The 19,676-nt window shown below is 55.2% G+C and overlaps 1 protein-coding gene across 2 annotated transcripts in view; it reads left to right on the top strand.

Annotated features, from left to right (window-relative positions):
- The window catches only part of SEMA3F (semaphorin 3F), a 64,834-nt gene extending 45,465 nt beyond the window's left edge, over nt 1-19,369 (top strand). Inside the window, exons 3-19 of one of the 2 annotated variants that reach the window (XM_074283306.1) lie at nt 2,832-2,992; nt 3,338-3,400; nt 4,044-4,163; nt 5,207-5,302; nt 8,871-8,964; nt 10,622-10,741; nt 10,856-10,995; nt 11,197-11,311; nt 11,416-11,485; nt 11,588-11,732; nt 12,077-12,299; nt 14,008-14,096; nt 14,493-14,534; nt 15,540-15,697; nt 15,910-15,977; nt 16,735-16,868; nt 17,358-19,369. In XM_074283306.1, the coding sequence (XP_074139407.1) occupies nt 2,832-2,992; nt 3,338-3,400; nt 4,044-4,163; nt 5,207-5,302; nt 8,871-8,964; nt 10,622-10,741; nt 10,856-10,995; nt 11,197-11,311; nt 11,416-11,485; nt 11,588-11,732; nt 12,077-12,299; nt 14,008-14,096; nt 14,493-14,534; nt 15,540-15,697; nt 15,910-15,977; nt 16,735-16,868; nt 17,358-17,792 (2,273 nt within the window). In that variant the 3' untranslated portion in view covers nt 17,793-19,369. The remainder of the gene's footprint in view (nt 1-2,831; nt 2,993-3,337; nt 3,401-4,043; nt 4,164-5,206; nt 5,303-8,870; nt 8,965-10,621; nt 10,742-10,855; nt 10,996-11,196; nt 11,312-11,415; nt 11,486-11,587; nt 11,733-12,076; nt 12,300-14,007; nt 14,097-14,492; nt 14,535-15,539; nt 15,698-15,909; nt 15,978-16,734; nt 16,869-17,357) is intronic. The other variant, XM_074283307.1, reaches the window with a different exon arrangement.
- Nucleotides 19,370-19,676: the final 307 nt, after the last annotated feature.

Raw genomic sequence — 19,676 nt, forward strand, 5'->3', positions numbered from 1 at the left:
TTGTAAGGCATCAATGTCAGGATTGTGACATTTCGCCTCTTTTTGTGTATGCTGTTTTTCACAGTGCCCTAACACAAGGCTTCTTACACTTTTTCCACTCACCCTTTTCATCTGAAAATTTTTGACATGACCTCCTGTATGTAGGTATATAAATAGGTATGCAAAGCAAACATTTACTGATAATAAATCATAAGGAAAATTTATTTGAAGACATTTCTTTGGTATATAAAAATTTGTACATTAAAATAAGGACTAGAACAAATTTGCATGCTAATGAGATGGCTGAGCTTGTTTATTTTTGCATAAAGAACTAAATGTTGGAGGTGTATTTGATTCAATTTTACTGTTGCCAAATTTTTCACTACCCCCATTTTCAGTTACTGATCCCATATGAAGTCCTGACCCACAGTGTAAGAAGTTTTGTCTTAGTATATAGTAAGTGCTTAATAATTGCTTATGGAGTGACTGATTGAAAGTGGGATAAACTAAGTATGTGGGAGCTTTAGATCTTGCTAGGCTCCTTGGCCAGTGTGGGGCAGCTGGCAGGTATACCAGTTACCAAACGGGCAGGAAGAAGCAACTTTTGGTTGCTTCACATCCTGACTGATACCCATAGCCCTGGTGGAGGAGGTGGGCAGACCCTGGAGGCCAGAGCCCCAAGCAGATGTCCATGGCTCTTTCCCTGGCTATGTCCTCTGCAGAAAGCTCTCCCCACTCTCAGGCATTATTTGTGCTTTCCCCCAGTTCCCGAGGGCCTGTGGGGCTGTTGAGGGCTGTTCTGGATCCAGAGAGGTCTCATCTAAAAGTAGACAGATGGGTCAGGATTCTGGATTGTTTTCCTCAGCTGTGATCCCCTCCCAGGCCCCATCCTGCCCTCTTCTCATACTGTATGTGGGTAGGTGTATGTAGCCCTGGGCAAGTGATTTATTTCATCTCCCTGAGCCTTGGTTTTTTCATCTGTAAAAAGAGATTGGACTAAATGATCTCCGAGATCCTTTCCAGGTCTGAATCTCGTGGTCCTTTGACTTGCAGTGTGTGTGAGATGGGGCAGTAGGCGTGGGGCTACCTGCTCTGTAACCCCTGAATGCCCATAAAGCCTTTGATGCAGCTGCTCGGCCGGGGTGGGGACCCTCAGCCCTTTTATCCTGGATTTCCAGGAGCGGGGTTGTTGGGATGCTGGCTTAGTGAGATGGCTGATGAATCAAGGATTTGGCCGGGAGGTGTGGCCCTGCCCATCTAACTTCCTTCTCCCCCGCCAGCCCCGGCGCCACAGCCTCCCTTACACTGATGTCCTAGGGGAGGCTGCAATTTCTAAACCCGGGCTCCTCCCAGCTGAGGATGAAGGGCCAGAAAGAGGGGGGGTTGATTGGGCCCCAGGAGCCTTGAATCCATACCCTGAGAGAGAATAGGAAGAAGAGGCTTCTTGACAATGATCTTGGGGAGCCCCTGGGAACAGCAGGACCTGAAATATGGAGGGGAGGTCAAATGCTCTCTCCCCATCACCAAAAGCATTGATGTCTGGATCCTGTTATAAGGGTCATGGGTTTCCTTGGGCCTAAGACTGGAGAGGATCTTAGACTCGTTTTTTTCAGAGGAACCAAAAGTGTAACTAGAATGGGACAACTGAGGCTTTGGTCTCATGGACTGACATCTAAGGGGAGGGATGCCCTTCATCCCAACTGGTCTGGAGGCTCCAAGCCCTGCATCTAGGGCCTCTAAGAGAGGAATGGAAGGGAAAGGCATTCTTCTCTGAAGACAAAGGAGGCCAAGAGAGCAGAGTCCATGTCAGCAGAAGCCAGGGGAGGAGGAATATGTGAAGCACCCACCCTTTTCCTACCTATGAGTGTACCATGGTTCAACTGGCAGCTAGGTAGCATAGTGGATAGTGTTAGACTTGGAATTAGAAAGCACTGAGTTTGAATCCTTTCTCAAATCATATTAAATCAATCATTTGAATCCTTTCTCAAACATTTACTAACTATGGGCAAGTGACCATAATTCCTTTTTTCTCATCTATAAAACTGGGGAAATAATACTTGTTTAATGATAATAATTGTTGCAAGAATTGAGTGAGATAACGTGTGAAATGCTATTTAGATGCCAGCTATGATCCCCATTCTGATTGATGATGATGATGACTTGCCCAAGGCCTGCTTGTATTCTCCAACTCTTGGAGGAGCACGGGCTAGACTCTTTGGGGGATTGTTCCCCCTGTCAGCACCCCAACAAATTTGTCCCAGGCTTCCTGGGGCAGCTAGATGGGGGCAGTGGTTAGAGTACTGACTGGGCTTGGAATCAGGGAGACTTCTTTTCATGAGGTTAAATCCAGCCTCAGACATTTGCTATCTGTGTGACCCTGGTCAAGTCACTTACTCCTCTTAGTCTCAGTTTCCTCATCTACAAAAATGAGCTGGAGAGGGACATGGATCACAGTAGTATCTTTGCCAGGAAAACCCCAAATGGGGTCGGGGAGAGTTGGACACGATTGAAATGACTCAATAACAGCCACAACCTAAGATTCCTAAGTACAACTGTGGATTCAGCGACACTGAGGAAATGCCTTCTGTGTCCTTGGGGCTCGAAGGCCCCTTGGCGTCCCTGCGTGGGGATGTCCATGGGGAGGACGGGGCGTCGACCCTCCCAGCCCCCTGCTCTTGCCGATCTCACCAGGACTCAGGTGGAAAGAAAGAGCAAGGGGACTTGGTTCTTTTAGAGGCAGGAATGGTCCAGCTTGGGGCTTGGAGAGGCAGGGTTGGACAGTCCTGTGCCTCCATCTCCATTTTTTTGCCCTCTCCTAAAGAATGGCCCCGTCCCCGTCCTGTATCTTACAGAACTGAAGGCTACGGGCACTGCTCATTTCTTCAACTTCCTGCTGAACACGACAGATTATCGGATCCTGCTAAAGGATGAAGACCACGACCGGATGTATGTGGGCAGCAAGGATTACATCCTGTCCTTGGATCTCCATGACATCAACAGAGAGCCCCTCATCGTAAGAGCAGGGCAGGGTGGGGCAGGGGAGGGGGAGACAGCCTCTGGACTGCCTGAGACAGGCCTTCTACCCCCAAAAAATACCTAGAAAGCACACCCCGGCCCCCCTACGTACGTCTGCCCTGAAGGTCTTTTAGCCTGAGAGAGTCACGAGTGCCATGACCAGGACAGACAGATGGCTATGCTGTGAGTGTGTGTGTTAGGACTCCTGTATTCCTGGTACAACCCCTGTCCCCAGACTCCCGCCACTTTACAAGCATGAGCAGTCGAGAGGTCGGTCGGGGGTCTCTGGGGTGAGTGAGAGTTAGAATCCTGCTCTGATGTTTGCTCCCCCTCTCGCCGGCAGATCCATTGGGCGGCCTCCCCTCAGAGGATCGAGGAGTGTGTGCTCTCGGGGAAGAACAGCAATGTAAGTATCAAGGTGACAGGGAAGGGAGGGGGGCCCCCGATCATCCCCCTGAATCTCAGCCTCCAAACTCCCAGCCCCCTAACTTCCTATTCTTCGATCCCCAACAACACAGCCCCTTATACCTTAACTCCCTACTCCCCTCAGCGCCCCCCCCCCCACCGACTCCATCTTCCAAATCCTCCGACTGGACATTCATTTAATATCTGATGTCTGAATATTAGTTTTGAAAGCAAGGAACTCTCAAGAACTGCCTCTGCCTCTGAGCCAAAGCCTTCAGGACTGGCACTCCTCCCATAGACCAAGGGGCAGGAGGCAGCTGTGGCCCTCCGGGGCTCCCTTCTTCCCTCCTCCTCCCAGGAATCACTTCCCTGCCATATCCTTTTGGCCCCAGTTCATCAAACGGCCCCAAAGCTAGTGGATCCGGCTAGGAGTCCTGGCTCCACTGCTGTTTGCTCTTCACTACTCTGAGCAGTCCCTTTCGCCTCTCTGGGACTCAGTTTCCCCTTCTGTAAAATGAGAATATTAGACTAGATTTCCGAGATCAGTTCCAGCCCTCATGTTCTAGGAGTAAGCAGGGAGGAGGAACTAGGAAAGGAACCAGGGAGGGGATTTACTATCATCTCGCTCTTCTCTCTTTGGTCAGGGGGAATGTGGGAACTTCATTCGGCTCATCCAGCCCTGGAATCGGACACATCTGTATGTGTGTGGGACAGGTGCCTACAACCCCGTGTGTACTTATGTCAATCGAGGGCGCAAAGCACAGGTACAGCCCAGGGTCTGAACCCCCAGCCTCTGACTCCTGATTCTTGGCCCTTGACCTTTTGAATCCTGACCCAGAAAACTTAGACCCCCTGAATCTCTTTTCCTTGATCCTTTCTCCCCCCTCCCACTCTCCCAAGTGTGGCCTGGGCCTACCCAGAATTCCCGGACCCGTGAATCCTAGCCCACCTCTGCCCTTGTGATCCATCTTGGGTTTGTCTCTGGATGCTCCTGACCTGGGTGGGGGAGGTAGCCTTCCCATGTCCTGGCACCTCCTCCTCCTCCGTGACTGTTATGGAGGTCTTTGGGGACCCAGATTCTAGGGACTGCTACAAGCTGATTGTGTGCCAGCCCAGGGGCCGAGGGGCCTTGCCTCAGACCTTGGAAGAGAGGGACTCAGTAGTCCCCGAGACAGACAGATCAACAGTAAGAAAGGGGTCAGGAGACGTGGGCAGTGAATGGTAGGTTCTGGGTTTTGCCACTGCCTCCAGCTGGCTGGAAGGAGGGGATATCGGACTGGCCGTGCTTCAGTTTCCCTGTGTGAGCTACCTCATCCCCCCATGTTGGGGGGGGTGGATAAAGATATTTCTCTAAAACAAGCACTTACTTTGGATGCAGATGAGTCATCAATTCTCATGTCAGTATGTGAGGGGGATTTGGGGGGGAGGGAACCCTGGGATGCCTCTTCCCTTCCCCCATCACCTGCCATTTTGTCTCTCCTCAACCTCCTGCTTCTGCTTTCTCATCTCCATCTGGGCTTTGGGTGGGCCCGCGGCTCCTGTTTGTCGTGGGACGTGCGTGTGCCCTTCACGGGGTCTCCTGGGAGCAGACGTGTTATCCCGGGGGATCCCCCGTGCAGGACTGTGTGAGGCTGGTGGATTGATGCTGGGCCAGCGCGTGGAGAAGGCTTGGGAGCTGCGTGGAGTGCGCGTGCTCGGGACGAGTGTGTCTGGGAGAGTACACGAGCGTGTGGCCAGGCTCCTGCAGCGGCCCTCCCTGCCCCGCGGGCGGCCCCCGGGGCTAACCCGACTCTGTCCTTCTCCTCAGGCCGTGGAGCTGACACACACCCTTCAGGCCAGAGGCCGGGGCAGCAGAGCCACGGATGCCGCCGCTGTCAGCCCAACCGTGGCCACCCAGCACCAGGTGGGACCCAGGCCTCAGCCTCCCCGGCCCCAGCGTCCTGACTCCCCTCCCCCAGGGCTGTGGAGAGCCCCGCTGGAGCTACTCAGCGCCCGAGGGGACCCCGGATAGCTTTCTCCCGTCCCCTCCTCCCATCTTCCCTCTCCCTCCACTCAGAACGGCCTCTCACCCCTTAGCCGGGCCGTCCCACCTGGAGCCCGGGAGTCCCACCCGTCCCCATCCCCGGCCTTCCCGACCCAACCGTCCCAGGGCCCCCCAGTGCCCCAAGGCTCCACCTGGGGGGGCAAGAACCCATGGGGACCCCCCCATTCTGCCAAGGCCCGAGCAGAGACGAACAGGCTCATCCCTGCATCACTGGGAGCCCACAGGGAACTCACTGCAGCTGCACCCACAGCACAGCCTTCCCCAAAGTCTGTGCCCCCCAACATGCAGCCAGCCACACACACTCACAGTGTTCCCCAAAGTCTGTGCCCCCCAACATGCAGCAGCCAGACACACACACAGTGTTCCCCAAAGTCTGTGCCCCCCAACATGCAGGCAGCCACACACACAGTGTCCCCTAAAGTCTGTGCCCCCCAACATGCAGCCAGACACACACACAGTATTCCCCAAAGTCTGTGCCCCCCAACATGCAGCCAGACACACACACAGTGTTCCCCAAAGTCTGTGCCCCCCAACATGCAGCCAGACACACACACAGTGTTCCCCAAAGTCTGTGCCCCCCAACATGCAGCCAGACACACAGTGTTCCCCAAAGTCTGTGCCCCCCAACATGCAGCCAGACACACACAGAGTTCCCCAAAGTCTGTGCCCCCAACATGCAGCCAGACACACACACAGTGTTCCCCAAAGTCTGTGCCCCCCAACATGCAGCCAGACACACACACAGTGTTCCCCAAAGTCTGTGCCCCCCAACATGCAGCCAGACACACACACAGTGTTCCCCAAAGTCTGTGCCCCCCAACTTGCGGCAGCCACGCACACTCACAGTGTTCCCCAAAGTCTGTGCCCCCCAACATGCAGCCAGACACACACACAGTGTTCCCCAAAGTCTGTGCCCCCCAACATGCAGCCAGACACACACACAGTGTTCCCCAAAGTCTGTGCCCCCCAACATGCAGCCAGACACACACACAGTGTTCCCCAAAGTCTGTGCCCCCCAACATGCAGGTAGCCAGACACACACTCACAGTGTTCCCCAAAGTCTGTGCCCCCCAACATGCAGGCAGCCACACACACAGTGTTCCCCAAAGTCTGTGTCCCCCAACATGCAGGCAGCCACACACACAGTGTTCCCCAAAGTCTGTGTCCCCCAACATGCAGGCAGCCACACACACAGTGTTCCCCAAAGTCTGTGCCCCCCAACATGCAGCCAGACACACACACAGTGTTCCCCAAAGTCTGTGCCCCCCAACATGCAGCCAGACACACACACAGTGTTCCCCAAAGTCTGTGCCCCCCAACATGCAGCCAGACACACACACAGTGTTCCCCAAAGTCTGTGCCCCCCAACATGCAGGTAGCCAGACACACACTCACAGTGTTCCCCAAAGTCTGTGCCCCCCAACATGCAGGCAGCCACACACACAGTGTTCCCCAAAGTCTGTGCCCCCCAACATGCAGGTAGCCAGACACACACACAGTGTTCCCCAAAGTCTGTGTCCCCCAACATGCAGGCAGCCACACACACAGTGTTCCCCAAAGTCTGTGCCCCCCAACATGCAGGCAGCCACACACACAGTGTTCCCCAAAGTCTGTGCCCCCCAACATGCAGCCAGACACACACACAGTGTTCCCCAAAGTCTATGCCCCCCAACATGCAGGTAGCCAGACACACACTCACAGTGTTCCCCAAAGTCTGTGCCCCCCAACATGCAGGCAGCCACACACACAGTGTTCCCCAAAGTCTGTGCCCCCCAACATGCGGCAGCCAGACTCACACACAGTGTTCCCCAAAGTCTGTGCCCCCCAACATGCGGCAGCCACACACACAGTGTTCCCTAAAGTCTGTGCCCCCCAACAGGCAGGCAGCCACACACACTCACACACACTCTGCCTTCGGGGTGACCGGACGTGCCCCAGGCTCCCCAGAGCGGCTCGGGCTCCTGAGAGCCCTGGGTGGGCCGCGGGCAGGTGAGAGCGTGGTGGTCCGTGTGCGGTGTGGGCCTGTGTGCGCGTGCCGACGGCGTGGTGTGTGGTGTGTGGAGGGCCGGGCCCGGCCTGTTGGACGTGCGTGCGGGGGCTGGGAGGGCCACTCGTGTGTTTTCCCATCACCATCCATGGCGCTGCTCTCCGCTCCTGCACCTCCGCTCCTCTGTTGCCGCAGCCCCCCCTCCCCCTTCCTCGCCTGCCCACCATGTGCACCCCACTCCCGCCCCTGCCAGGCTGGGTCTGTGGCACTTCACCCCTGGTCTGCCTGGTCTTCCTGGGGCTCCCAACCTCCCCCCGTCCTGGGGCGATCCCAGGGTTCTGAGAGCTGTAGCAACCAGGGCTGGGCTGCGGCTCGGGGCCGGCCTTTGGGCTTCTCCTCCCGGCCTGTGCCGGCGGTCTGTTGCTGCGTGAGCCGGCGCGGACGGGCGTGGAAGGGCTGGGAGGGGGGAAGGATGAGGGACCAGGAGCCCTCCGGCCCAGAGCCTTCCTAACTGTCAGGGACCAGTCGGCCGGGGCTTCTAAGAGACAGCCTAGCTAGTCCTCCGGCCCCCAGCCTTGCAGATAGACAAGAACTGACGGGCAGCTGCCCCCGTGATGCAGGCGTTTGGGGCCCTGAGGCCTGGGCTCACTAGGGAAAGGTCAGGCCAGCCCGCGGGGAAGCTCGGTACCAGCCGGAATGGGAAAACGCCCGCTTTCTCTCTGGCTTGGGAGCTCCCTGAAGAGTCTTTCTGGGGCAGATCTGCCCTCTTCACTGTCCGGCTCCAGAGTGACGCTGTTCTGTGTCTGCGTTTTCTCGGCACCCGAGGGTTTGTGGGAAGGGGGGCTTAGGAGGAGGCCTGGGGATAGAGCTGCGTCCCCTCCCCACCCCCGTTCTCCCAGGTTCTGCCTTTGTCTTGTGGTGGGATTTTCCTGAACCTCGCCACCCCAGCAGGGTCCCCCAAAAGTCACCACTCAGCTCCCTTCTCTGGGCCGGAGCCCAGGAATCCACTTCCCAAAGTCACACTCACCGGGGCTGGGCCAATATCCGCCTCGTCCGTAGAATGGACCTTCCCTTGGCAGCCAGCCTTTCAGTACCGGGGGCCGTGGGCGGTGGGCAGATGGGGGGAGGTGCATTCTGGCCCAGGACCGGCTATTGGCTCTAGTCCGGGCGTCGAAGAGAGCTGTGAACTTGTAGCCTGAGGGCCTGATTCCTGCCCAGGCTGTGACACTGGGCCGTCTTAGGCAAGATGCTTTTCTCTGGGCCTCAGTTTTCCTCATCTGTAAAATAGGGATAACATACTTTCAGGGCTTTGTTGGGAATTACCATCCTTTCTTATGCTTCCATCATCTAAGGAGGCCTTTGATGGAGGGATAGTGGGGGGTGTGGGGGGAATGTCTTCCCATTCTCTTAACCGCCTGAATCCTCATCTCTCCCTGGCAGGATTATATATTCTACTTGGAGCCGGAGAAACTGGAATCAGGAAAAGGCAAATGTCCTTATGATCCCAAAGTGGACAGCGTCTCCGCCCTGATCAGTGAGTGTCCTCCTCCCAAGGAAGGGTGCGGGCCCCAACGAGATCCCAGGTCCCCCCAGCCTCCGCTGGTTTCCGCCGAGATCAGAAAGTCGGGGAGGGTTTCAAAGGAGCCCTGAGCTGGGTTCTGAGCAGGAGAGGCTGCGGGAGTAGGAGAGGAGCTGGAGGCAAAAGTTCGGTTTGGAAGGAGCTTCGACCCACAGTCTGATGATGTCGGCAGGCAGCGTGGGGGGAGCTGCTGTAGCATCCTCTCCGGCAGTGGAAGGAGCTCCGGATGAGGAGGCCCAGGTCCTGAGTTCAAGTCTTGGACAGAGCTTAAGTGACTACTTAACCTCATTTTAGGCTTACAGTTTGGTTTTCTTTTTAATCCATAAGGTGGCTTCTGGAATCCCTTTTAGCCCTAACTCTTTGATCCTATGACTCCAAAGTTCCTTTCAAGCTCTCCATCTGGGTTCCTGTTTCGTACTGGCTGGCTGATTTTGAGCAAGTCAGTTCCCCTCTGAAGTGGAATTTCTTTTATCTGTAGAAAAGGAGGACTGGCTTACGTGACCTGTGAGCCCCTTCTGGCTCTAAATTCTACAGTTCCCTCTGGTTTGAGGCACTTGGAATGAGGAACAGTGTTTCCAGGCTAGAACCCCACTGATCCCCCTTAAAGCCTGGCGGCTTCCCTCTGTTCATTGTCTGTAGTTTCTCCCGCCTCTATTTCCTTAGTACGTGATTGTTTGCAAGTTCTCTCCCATTAAAGTGTGAGTTGCCCTTCTTTGAACCTCTAGCACTCAGCAAAGTATCCGGCACACAGTAGGTGCTTTACTGACTCCCTGAGCGACTACTAAGTGATCTCCCTCACGGTGTTGTCTGTCTGAGCACCCCCATCCAGACCAGCCTGCCCATGACCACCCCCCCTCAGGTTGGCACCGGCTCCCAGGCTATGTCCTGCCAGGCCTTATTCATTTGGGAACAGCTGTTAGGCCCAGTGCCCATAGGAGAAGCCTGAGAAAGCCCAGGGTGAGGGCAGCCGCCCCCCTCCCGGAGCCTCCTCCTGGGCAGCCTGGGAGGCGTCCACTGCCAGGCAGTACCAGGAACTAATGGGCCGATTTGTTAATTCAGCAAGCATTTGTTACATGTCTACGGTGAGCCAAGCTAAGCAGGCGGACACACAGGCAAAAGCGCAGGGGTCCCTGCCTTCAAAGGGTTTGCCTTCTCCAGGGGAAGGGCCCACAGCAGGGTCTGGCCTTCATTCTCGAGGACATCAGGGAGGTGAGGCCGTGACGTGCCAGCGAATTGGACTGAAGTGAGGGAGGACCTTCCCCTCCAGAGATATCTGGGGCCAGTGGCCAGATGTAGATCAGGAGGCTGGAACTGGCCCCGGATGAAATAAGTGTCCTTGGGATTGGGACAAGGAAGGGGAGGCCGGCTCCCTGAGTCTCAGGTAGATTTCTGAAGCTCCTTCACTTAGAGAGCCCAGGTTCTGTGCCTTCTCGGGGAGCCTGAGCCACACGTTCCTGGGGAGCAACTGGCTGTTGGAGCAGTTTGGACCTCCCAGGCAGGGCAGGAGAAGCCTGGCAGACTAAGGCATGGGGTGTCAAGGGCAGAGGGCTCCCGGACTGGCTCTCCAAGGGGTCTGGACATGAGTACCCCACCCAGGCCCCTTTCTCTGCAGATGAAGAATTATATGCTGGCGTGTACATAGATTTCATGGGCACAGACGCAGCCATCTTCCGCACCCTGGGCAAACAGACGGCCATGAGGACGGACCAGTATAACTCTCGCTGGCTCAATGGTGAGGCGGCCCCGGGGCCCAGCGGGGACGAGGGTCTGGGGGGCCGCGGCCCGTAGGGCGAAGGGCGGGACTGCCCGGCTGCCTCAGACTGACCAGCCCCTCTCGCCATCTCAGATCCTTCGTTCGTACACGCGCAGCTCATCCCGGACAGCGCCGAGCGGAACGACGACAAGCTCTACTTCTTCTTCCGAGAGAAGTCCACGGAGGCCCCCCAGAGCCCGGCCGTCTACGCCCGCATCGGCCGCATCTGCCTGGTAGGGCACCGGAGGGAGCCTCGCAGCCTCCTTGCGTTGTGGGTGGGCTCTTGGGGGTCTGGACCCCCGTCTCTCACTCTGGGCTAACTCTGGGAGGTTTGGAGGCTGGGAGTCGCTGCCAGGACAGATTAGGGGATATTTAGACGTCGGGACTGACTCTGGGAGGGGAGTCTCATGGCAGGGGGCGGTTTGTGCCCACAGAACGATGATGGGGGCCACTGCTGCCTGGTAAACAAATGGAGCACCTTCCTGAAGGCGCGGCTCATCTGCTCTGTTCCTGGCCCTGATGGCATCGAGACCCACTTTGATGAGCTGCGTGAGTGCCCTGCAGGGGGTGAGAAGGGGGCGCCCCCCACGGCCCGGCCCCCTCCAAAGGGGCCCTAGGAGTCATCTCCCCAACCCCTGTTTTTCCCCACACAGAGGATGTGTTTGTGCAGCAAACCCAGGATGTGAAAAACCCCGTCATCTATGCCGTCTTCACATCGTCAGGGTGAGGGATGAGGCGTCCGGGGCTCGGGGTTTTGGGGGGGGTTCTCTGGGGTGAGGTGATCCGGGGAGGAGCCCGTACCAGCCCCACGTCTCCCCTCCTCAGCTCCGTGTTCAGGGGCTCTGCAGTCTGCGTGTACTCCATGGCTGATATCCGCATGGTCTTCAACGGACCCTTTGCCCACAAGGAGGGGCCCAACTACCAGTGGATGCCTTTTTCGGGCAAGATGCCCTATCCTCGCCCTGGCACTGTGAGTGTGTGTGGTGCACATGGGCCGGGACTCCTCGGGCCCCTCGCTAGCTCAGAATTGGGCACCTCCCTCCCCCCGTGCCCCCTCCCGTAAGGGCAGGAGCTGTCTGGAAGTGTGGGGGGTGGGGGCTTCTTCTGCCCCCACCCATTCTAAATCCCGGACCCCTCTTGGAAATCTGACCCCAGATCCAGAACCCTGATAGCGGGCCGGCGATTGTGCAGATCCCAGGGAGGAATCTCTTTGCTGATACCCTTGGGGAAACCCGGGGGGCGGGGTACAGGGCTGGGGGGGCAGGGCCCAGGACGCCCCACCCTCTTAACTGGTCCTGTGTCTGGCGACTCCAGTGTCCAGGGGGCACCTTCACGCCATCCATGAAGTCAACCAAGGACTACCCGGATGAGGTCATTAACTTCATGCGCACCCACCCGCTGATGTTCAACGCGGTGTACCCCCTGCAGCGACGGCCTCTGGTGGTCAGGACCAACGCCCGCTACCGCTTTACCACCATTGCCGTGGACCAGGTGGACGCGGCCGACGGGCGCTATGAGGTGCTTTTCCTGGGCACAGGTACCCACTGCCACACCCACCAGCACCCTCCGACACACCGGGCTGCCCCGGGGAAGGGGTGAGGGGAACGGGGAGGGAAGCTCTCCTCCGAGCTCTGCCCCCCGAGCTTTCCCTTCTCAACTTTTGAGGGGAAAATGGGAGTCCAGAGGGGATGGGGGCGCCCATGGGGGAGGGGCAGCTCTCCTTTGTCTTCCCATAAGTGTTTGAAGTAGAAGGGGAATGTCCTTCCCCCGCCTCCCACCCCCTAGCAGCTCATGAACCAGGCTCTGAACTATCCTCCCCCTGGCAGTGGGGAAAGGGAGTGGGCACCCTGGCAGACTCCCCTGCAGAGCAGCTGTGTGTCTGCTTGGCAAAGGGGCCCGGCGCCAGCTAGTAGTAGGCGGAGCCTGCAAACGCCCACAAACCCGCACGTGCACCTGTGTGTATGCATACAGTCACACGCACCCGAATCCTACCCATCAGTAACAGCCCCTGCGGGGGGCTATCCAGCCCCGGAGAGCTTGCAGAGCTCCTTAGTAACTACCTGTAAGGTCCGTCCTGCAGGTATCCCATTGTACAGGTAAGGGAACTGAGGCTCGGAGGTCCTAGGACCATGGCTGGAGGAGATGCCCCAGCTAATGCCCAGTCTTGCCCACAACACTCATGGGTGTGGGTGCGCTCTGCTCAGGAGCAGGGGAAGGGAAGGAAGTCATCACTCATGGAAGGGTGCAAGGGGCCCCGTAACCATCCCAGCCACTTGGGAGCTGCGTGCCCGTTCTAAAGCTGGGGAAACTGAGGCAGGCCGAGTGAAATGGCTGACCCGGGGTCTGATTAGATTTGAATTCAAGTCTTCAAGGTCTACTGCTCTGCCCAGTGCATCCCTTCCCATATATGTGTGTGTGTATAAGTGTATGTGTGTGTGTGTTGTGTGTAGGTATATATATAAATGTGTGTCTGTATATATGTCTATATATATATATATATATATATAAAATAAATGTGTATACATGTGAAAAGTATGTATGTGCATATAGAAATATACGTGTATATGTATGTGTGTATATAAAGATAGGCATGTGTATATAAATGTATGTGTGTATGCATAGTTGTATATAAATGTGTGTATGGAGTGTGTATATATAAAATATATGTGTACATATATAAATATGTGTGTATGTGTATGTCTATATAAAAATAAGTGTGTGTATTTATATGTGTGCATCAATATGAAAATAAAGTATGCGAGTGTATATACATATATAAAGATAAGTGTGTATATATATACACATATGAACCCATGTGCATGTACATGTGGGTACACTGTGCCGCCCTTCTCTGCAGACACATGTACACATGCATGCTTGCACTGGGTGAGGGGCCATGTATGTTCTCTGACAGCTTTAGGAGCAGGCTGGTGCGTGACTTCATTCTGGATCTAGGTTCTGCTGCCTTTGGGGGCTCCTTTTGGGCCAAAGCTGGGAACAAGTCCAGCAGCTCTGCTGCCTCCTCAGTTCCCCACTTCCAGTGCCCCGGGGACCACGGGGTGGAAGGCTCCCTCTGCCTTTCTGTTTCCCGAGCCCTGAGTTCTCACTTCCCAGGCTAGTGCAGGATCAGACCCCCCCAGACTAGAATGTGGAATAGAGGCCAGGGACCCTTCCCCTCCTTAGCCTCTCCCCCCTCCCCCCCACTCCATCCCTCACCTGCTAAAGGGCCCTTCGGCTCATTCCAGATCGAGGCACTGTGCAGAAAGTCATTGTGCTGCCCAAGGACGACATGGAGACAGAGGAGCTGATGCTGGAGGAGGTTGAAGTTTTCAAGGTGGAAACCTCCCTCCTCTAACCCTAACCCTAACCCTACCAGCCCCATCCCTAACCCAGGGACCGCCTGACCTGAGCATGCAGTTCTTTCCCTACCCTGACTCAGGGATGCATCATCTCAACCCAGTCATCCCAATGTATCCATTCCCAAGCCCTGAGCCCTAAATCTAACCCTAACCAAAGAATCTCAGCCTGGACCCCCGAGTCTGCTCAGTGGTGCCCTACCTAACATCCCGTGACTTGCACAAGGGAGTCACTTGTTCTCCCGAAAGTGACGGCGGGCCATTTCTGAGGAAGAGAGTGGGGAAGGGAAGAGATTGGGGGACTGGGAAGAGTTTTCTGAGCCTCAGAGAAGCCCCCATTCCTCTTACCCACCTCCCTTGACCTTTCTTTCCAGGTTCCAGCTCCAATTAAGACAATGACCATCTCCTCCAAGCGGGTGAGTCCCTGCTCACCTCTCTGGGTATACCTCCTGTCCGCACTCCAGCACTAGGCAGTATAGAGCAGGGAAGAATCCCAGAGCCAGGAGCCCATCCCCCTGAACCTGTCCTCTGTAAAGTACAGAGGTCTCGAGAGTTTCCTCCAAGAAGGGAAGTTCCCCTCATCATCTTCATCCCATCCCTCCTTTCAAAGACTCATCTTTTTGGAATTTCCCAAGACTTTTTCTCCAAAGCTTTTTAGAGACAATACCCCTGAGTACAGGCGGATGGGACTTCGAGGTGGGGAAATACTCTTTACAGTGGGTGTACTCTCTGGGGCCTTCTTGGCAAGTCGTGAGCTCCTAGGATTTAGATCTTGAAAAGAATGTTGGGATCATGGATTTAGAGCCAGGGACCTTGGAGAACGTTGCATTCTTCCACTTGTTCATTAAAAGTGGAGGAAACTTGAGGCAGGTAATTTGAGACTGGACGGGTACTCAGGTCTGGGACCTTAGAAATTATTATGCAACAAGTGAGGAAACTGAGGTCTTTGAGCTGTTCAAGGTCACACAGATGTTAAGTGTTGGAGTGGAGAACTGAACCCAAGTGTTTGAGCTCCGCTTCCACCTTGATCTCAGTTTCCCTGTCTATAAAAAGTCCCGTGACTTTTTGTAGTATGCAGATGGTTATTAAAGGAAAACAACATAGGAAAGGTTCTTCCACAATCCTGGCCAAATAATAAAAATAATAACATTTAAGAGGAGAAGGAGCTCCTTTACAAATAGCTCTTTACAAATGTTTCATTCTCACAACAACCTTGGAAGGTTATTATTCCCATTTTGCAGTTGAGGAAACTGAGGCAAACAGGTTTAAGTGACTTCCCCAGCTAGGAAGTGTCTGAGACTTTGAATTCAGGATTTCCTGACTCCAAGAGATCAGGGCTCTGTCCATAGAGAGAGGTCCTTAACCTGCTGAGGGACATAGGTGGGATCAGAACTCTGACCCAGCCCTCGGTGCCTTCCCAGCAACAACTGTACGTGGCTTCTGCCGTGGGCGTAACCCACCTGGGCCTGCATCGCTGCCACACCTACGGGGCTGCCTGTGCCGACTGCTGCCTTGCCAGGGATCCCTACTGCGCCTGGGATGGCAAATTCTGCTCCCGGTATTCGGCTTCCTCCAAAAGGTAAGAGACAGAGGGACAGGGAGGACTCCAGCAGGAACCCACACTGCCCACACCCTTGTCCTTAGGAAGCCCATGGGCTGGTCTATGAAAGAAACAGAGGCCCTAAGGTGAGGGGAGCCCTTAAGCACCCTGGGTCAGAGGGACATAAGGAAGGATGGGGAAGGGGGGAGTGGACATGACTCCTTTCAGTCAGCCTTTCCTTTCTTCTCTAGACGGAGCCGCCGCCAAGACATCCGCCATGGCAACCCCATTCGTCAGTGCAGAGGTTTCAATTCCAATGGTAAGTATGGCTTTTATGCACATTATATATATAAAGTTTTTGTATTTGTATACACAAACACAAAACTTTACTTCTAGGTACTATCGAGTATAATAATGTTTAAGTGTCTGTGAAGTCATAGCATGCTATTGTTATTTGATACTTCTTTCTGCATAATTCCTATGAGGTTTATTGATTTAAAGAAATAAAAACTAACTTGGAGCAAGCCAGTCGCAAAGTCCCAAAGACTTGAGCCTCAGCATCCTCATCTGTAAAATAAGACCCTTAGCCAAAATGAGTTATAATGTCTTTTCTGCTCTAACTTCCTTTGAATATATCACATCCATGCACAATATTCCACAGTCAGGGGGAAGGGGCCAGGAGTCAAGGCAGGCTTCCTGGAGAAAATGAATTAGCTTTTAAAGGATGGTTAGGAATCAGCAGGTGAGGAAGGAGACAAGAAGTCATTACAGGAATAGGAAGCAGCTTGAGCAAAGGTTCTGAGGCAGAAGAACACGTTTGGAGGGAAGAGAACAGTCTGGTGTGATGGGAGCAAAAGGAAGAAGAGGGCTGATGATGAGACTGACTAGAAAGGTAGAGAGGTATGTGATTATAGAGGGCCCTGATAGCAGAAAAAAGGGACGCCTCCTTTGGTACATCCCATGGAAGCTCTCAATGACGGGAGAAAGGTGATGTAGAAATACATGGGAAGGATGCAGAGGGTGGACTCTTAAGTAAATCTGCATTCTGAAGTGACCTGGGTGCCTCTTCCCCCTAGTCAACAAGAACACCGTGGAGTCGGTGCAGTATGGGGTTGAGGGCAGCGCCGCCTTCCTGGAGTGTCAGCCCCGATCCCCTCAGGCCGCCATCAAATGGCTTTTCCAAAGAGATGCCAGTGACCGGAGAAAGGAGGTGAGCAAAGGAGGTTCCCTCCCAGAAGTGCCCCCTCCTCCTGGAAGCCCTGGGGTGCTCTGGAAAAAGCCTCGGCCTTTGAATCCAAGCTGGAGCCTTTCCCTCCCTCCCCAGTACAAGGAAGTTTAGACCAGCTGTTCTCTAGGGCACTGCCCACTCTGATTGAACCAGGTTTCAGTTTGGCGTTGACCAGCCGAGGATTCCTGGGCAATTTTTCTGAATGTGTAAGATAGAGATGAGGGATCTTCCTTAAAGTTAAAGCTCTGGAGGTCTTAAAAGCCTGCACCATTGTCTTCTCCCCTCAAACGCCTCCCACGGCCTTTTAGGGAAGGCTGATCCTACTGTAGGGTGTCCGGGTAAGGCCCGGGGGGGGGGTGAGAATCCTCAGAAAAGGGGAAACGGAAGGAAGGCGAGGTCAGGGCGGGAACCCCGGGGAGGAGGACGCAGCAATGGCCGTTTCCCTGAGGATCTCGCTCTGGGTTTCTCCAGCTTCGATCAGAGGAGCGCATGCTGCGGACCGAGCCTGGCCTGCTGCTGCGGGCCCTTCAGCTGAGCGATGCCGGCCTCTACACTTGTACCGCCACCGAGAACAACTTCAAGCACGTGGTCACTCGTGTCCAGCTGCACGTCCTCAGCCGAGAAGCCGTTCATGCTGTGCTCTTCCCGCCGGGCGCTGCCGTGGCTGCCCTGCAGCCCCCTGGGGCTGACCCTGCAACAGCCAGCCTCAGGTCCCCTACGCCCCCCTACCAGGAGCTGGCTCAGCTCCTGGCCCAGCCCGAAATGGGACTTATCAACCAGTACTGTCAGGGATACTGGCGCCATGCGCCCCCAAACCACAAAGAGGCCCCCGGGGGGCTCAAGACCCCTGAGCTCCCGGACCAGAAAAAGCCTCGAAACCGTCGTAATCACCAGCCGGACACATGAAACCACCATTGCTGCTGCCCCGTCCCCTGAAACCTTGGGGGGCCATAAACTATCTCATCACATCTCTATTTTCCCACCATCCCCCATCCCGAGGCCATTACCCCCTCTCCCATTTTAATATAAAAAGATATATATATAAATATCTATATATATATTATATATATATATACAAAGAGACACACACACGCACACACGCACACACACACACACACACACACACACACACCACATCCCTTTTATCAGTATTTATTGGTAAGTCCTACATAGTCCCTTGGGATCCGAAGCCCACGACCATCCCCTTCCTGGTCCTTCCTTGTGGCAGTGGGGTCAGAACCTCGGACAAGGACTGGGTGCCCTGGTCTGCACGAAGGGAGCAAGCCTGGGCTAGGACTCAAGATGGCGGCTCCTCAGGCGACGAACCGCTGCGAGAAGACCCAAAAGCTTGGGGAAGGTCCGGCCGTGGCCGGGACCCGAGCTTCCCCTGGCCGATGGATGCCCACTGCGCGTCTCGGGAAAGGGGTGGTGGGACTGGGGAGACCAAACTCCTGAGCATGGAGAGTCCGTCTCTCCTCCCCCAGCTCAGGTGGGGGCAGAGTTTCATGGGAGCAGGCACAGAATAAGCATGTGCAGGGCAGGGCAGAGCAGGCTTGTGCAGGTAGGCAGGGGCCAAACCACTTTGGGGACTGGTGGAGGACTGGACACAGACAGGGAGGGATGGACTGGGTCAGGGTAGGGGGTTGGTCGCTGATGACTGGCCAGTACGGAGTGGGTGTTGTGGGCTGGGGCTGGAATGGGGAGTCCAGGGTCGGGCCTAAGCAGGGACGAGGGACCCGTGGTCTGAGCGGAAGCCGGAGGAGCATCTCCAGGCAGGAGAGGAGAGCAGGGGACCAGGGTGAGGTAGAGGAGGAAGCCATAGGACTGGACCGTATGCAGAGAAGGGTCGAGGGAGCAGTGAGCCGAGGAGAGCAGCTGGGAGCATTGTAAGAGAGTCTGCTTGCCCTCGGGCCTCCCGCTCTGGCTGAGGTCCTGGGCCATGCTGGGAAGAGCCCCTTCTTACACTCGGGAGCCAGAGGGCCGGCCCCAGAGAGCCCAGGACTGGGTCTTGCAGAGGGGTTGGTGAGAAGGCGCAGAGTGGGCATTTTAGGATATTTATTCTCTATTTATTGGGGGAAGGAGAAAGGAGGGGCAGTCCACGCCAGGCCCTCTCCCAGGTGCCCAGACTTCCTTTAGCCTCTGCACTCCTTCTACCTGGGGGCCTTCGAGAAGCCAGTTACTAGCTGGGGCCAGCATTTGTCAGCCACAGCCTTTCCCCATCTCCCTGCCCTACAAGAATACTTCTCTCCTGGGAAGCCCAGCTCCAAACGGGGTGGCCATGGTGGGGGGAAGCTCCAGACTAACTGGGATGGAAGATCAGAACCCCTTTTCCCCTCCTGTGGGGGCCACCCTGGGGCTGTAAATAGTTGTACAGGGAGACTGCGGGGGAGGGGGGAGATGGAAGACAAGGGGCCTGAGCCACGGGGCCAAGGGAAGTTCCTGTGGATGGGATCGCGCTAATAAACACTGGTTCTGATTCTAGACTCTGGAGTGTTCCTTGGTGGGAACGTGGGCAATGGCTACACATGTTCTCTGGTCATATGTGTATGAATATATCCCTGGGGGTGAGCTCCCACCCTGTGGCCCAAGCCCCTTCTTCTCTGAGTTCTACTTTCCTGTTATAAAACGTTCCTTCATTGGCTCAGGCCTGGAAATTCTTATTTAACTTGTGACCTTGATTGGTTATTTTTCAGTCTTGTCCGTCTTTCTGACCCCATTTTTGGGGATTTCTTGGCAAAGATACTCGCCGTATATGGGACCAGATTTAAATTTGGGAAGAGGGAGCAGTCT

The sequence above is a fragment of the Sminthopsis crassicaudata genome, chromosome 1 (genome assembly GCF_048593235.1).
Source record: "Sminthopsis crassicaudata isolate SCR6 chromosome 1, ASM4859323v1, whole genome shotgun sequence".
In the NCBI taxonomy this organism is placed as follows: Eukaryota; Metazoa; Chordata; class Mammalia; order Dasyuromorphia; family Dasyuridae; genus Sminthopsis; species Sminthopsis crassicaudata.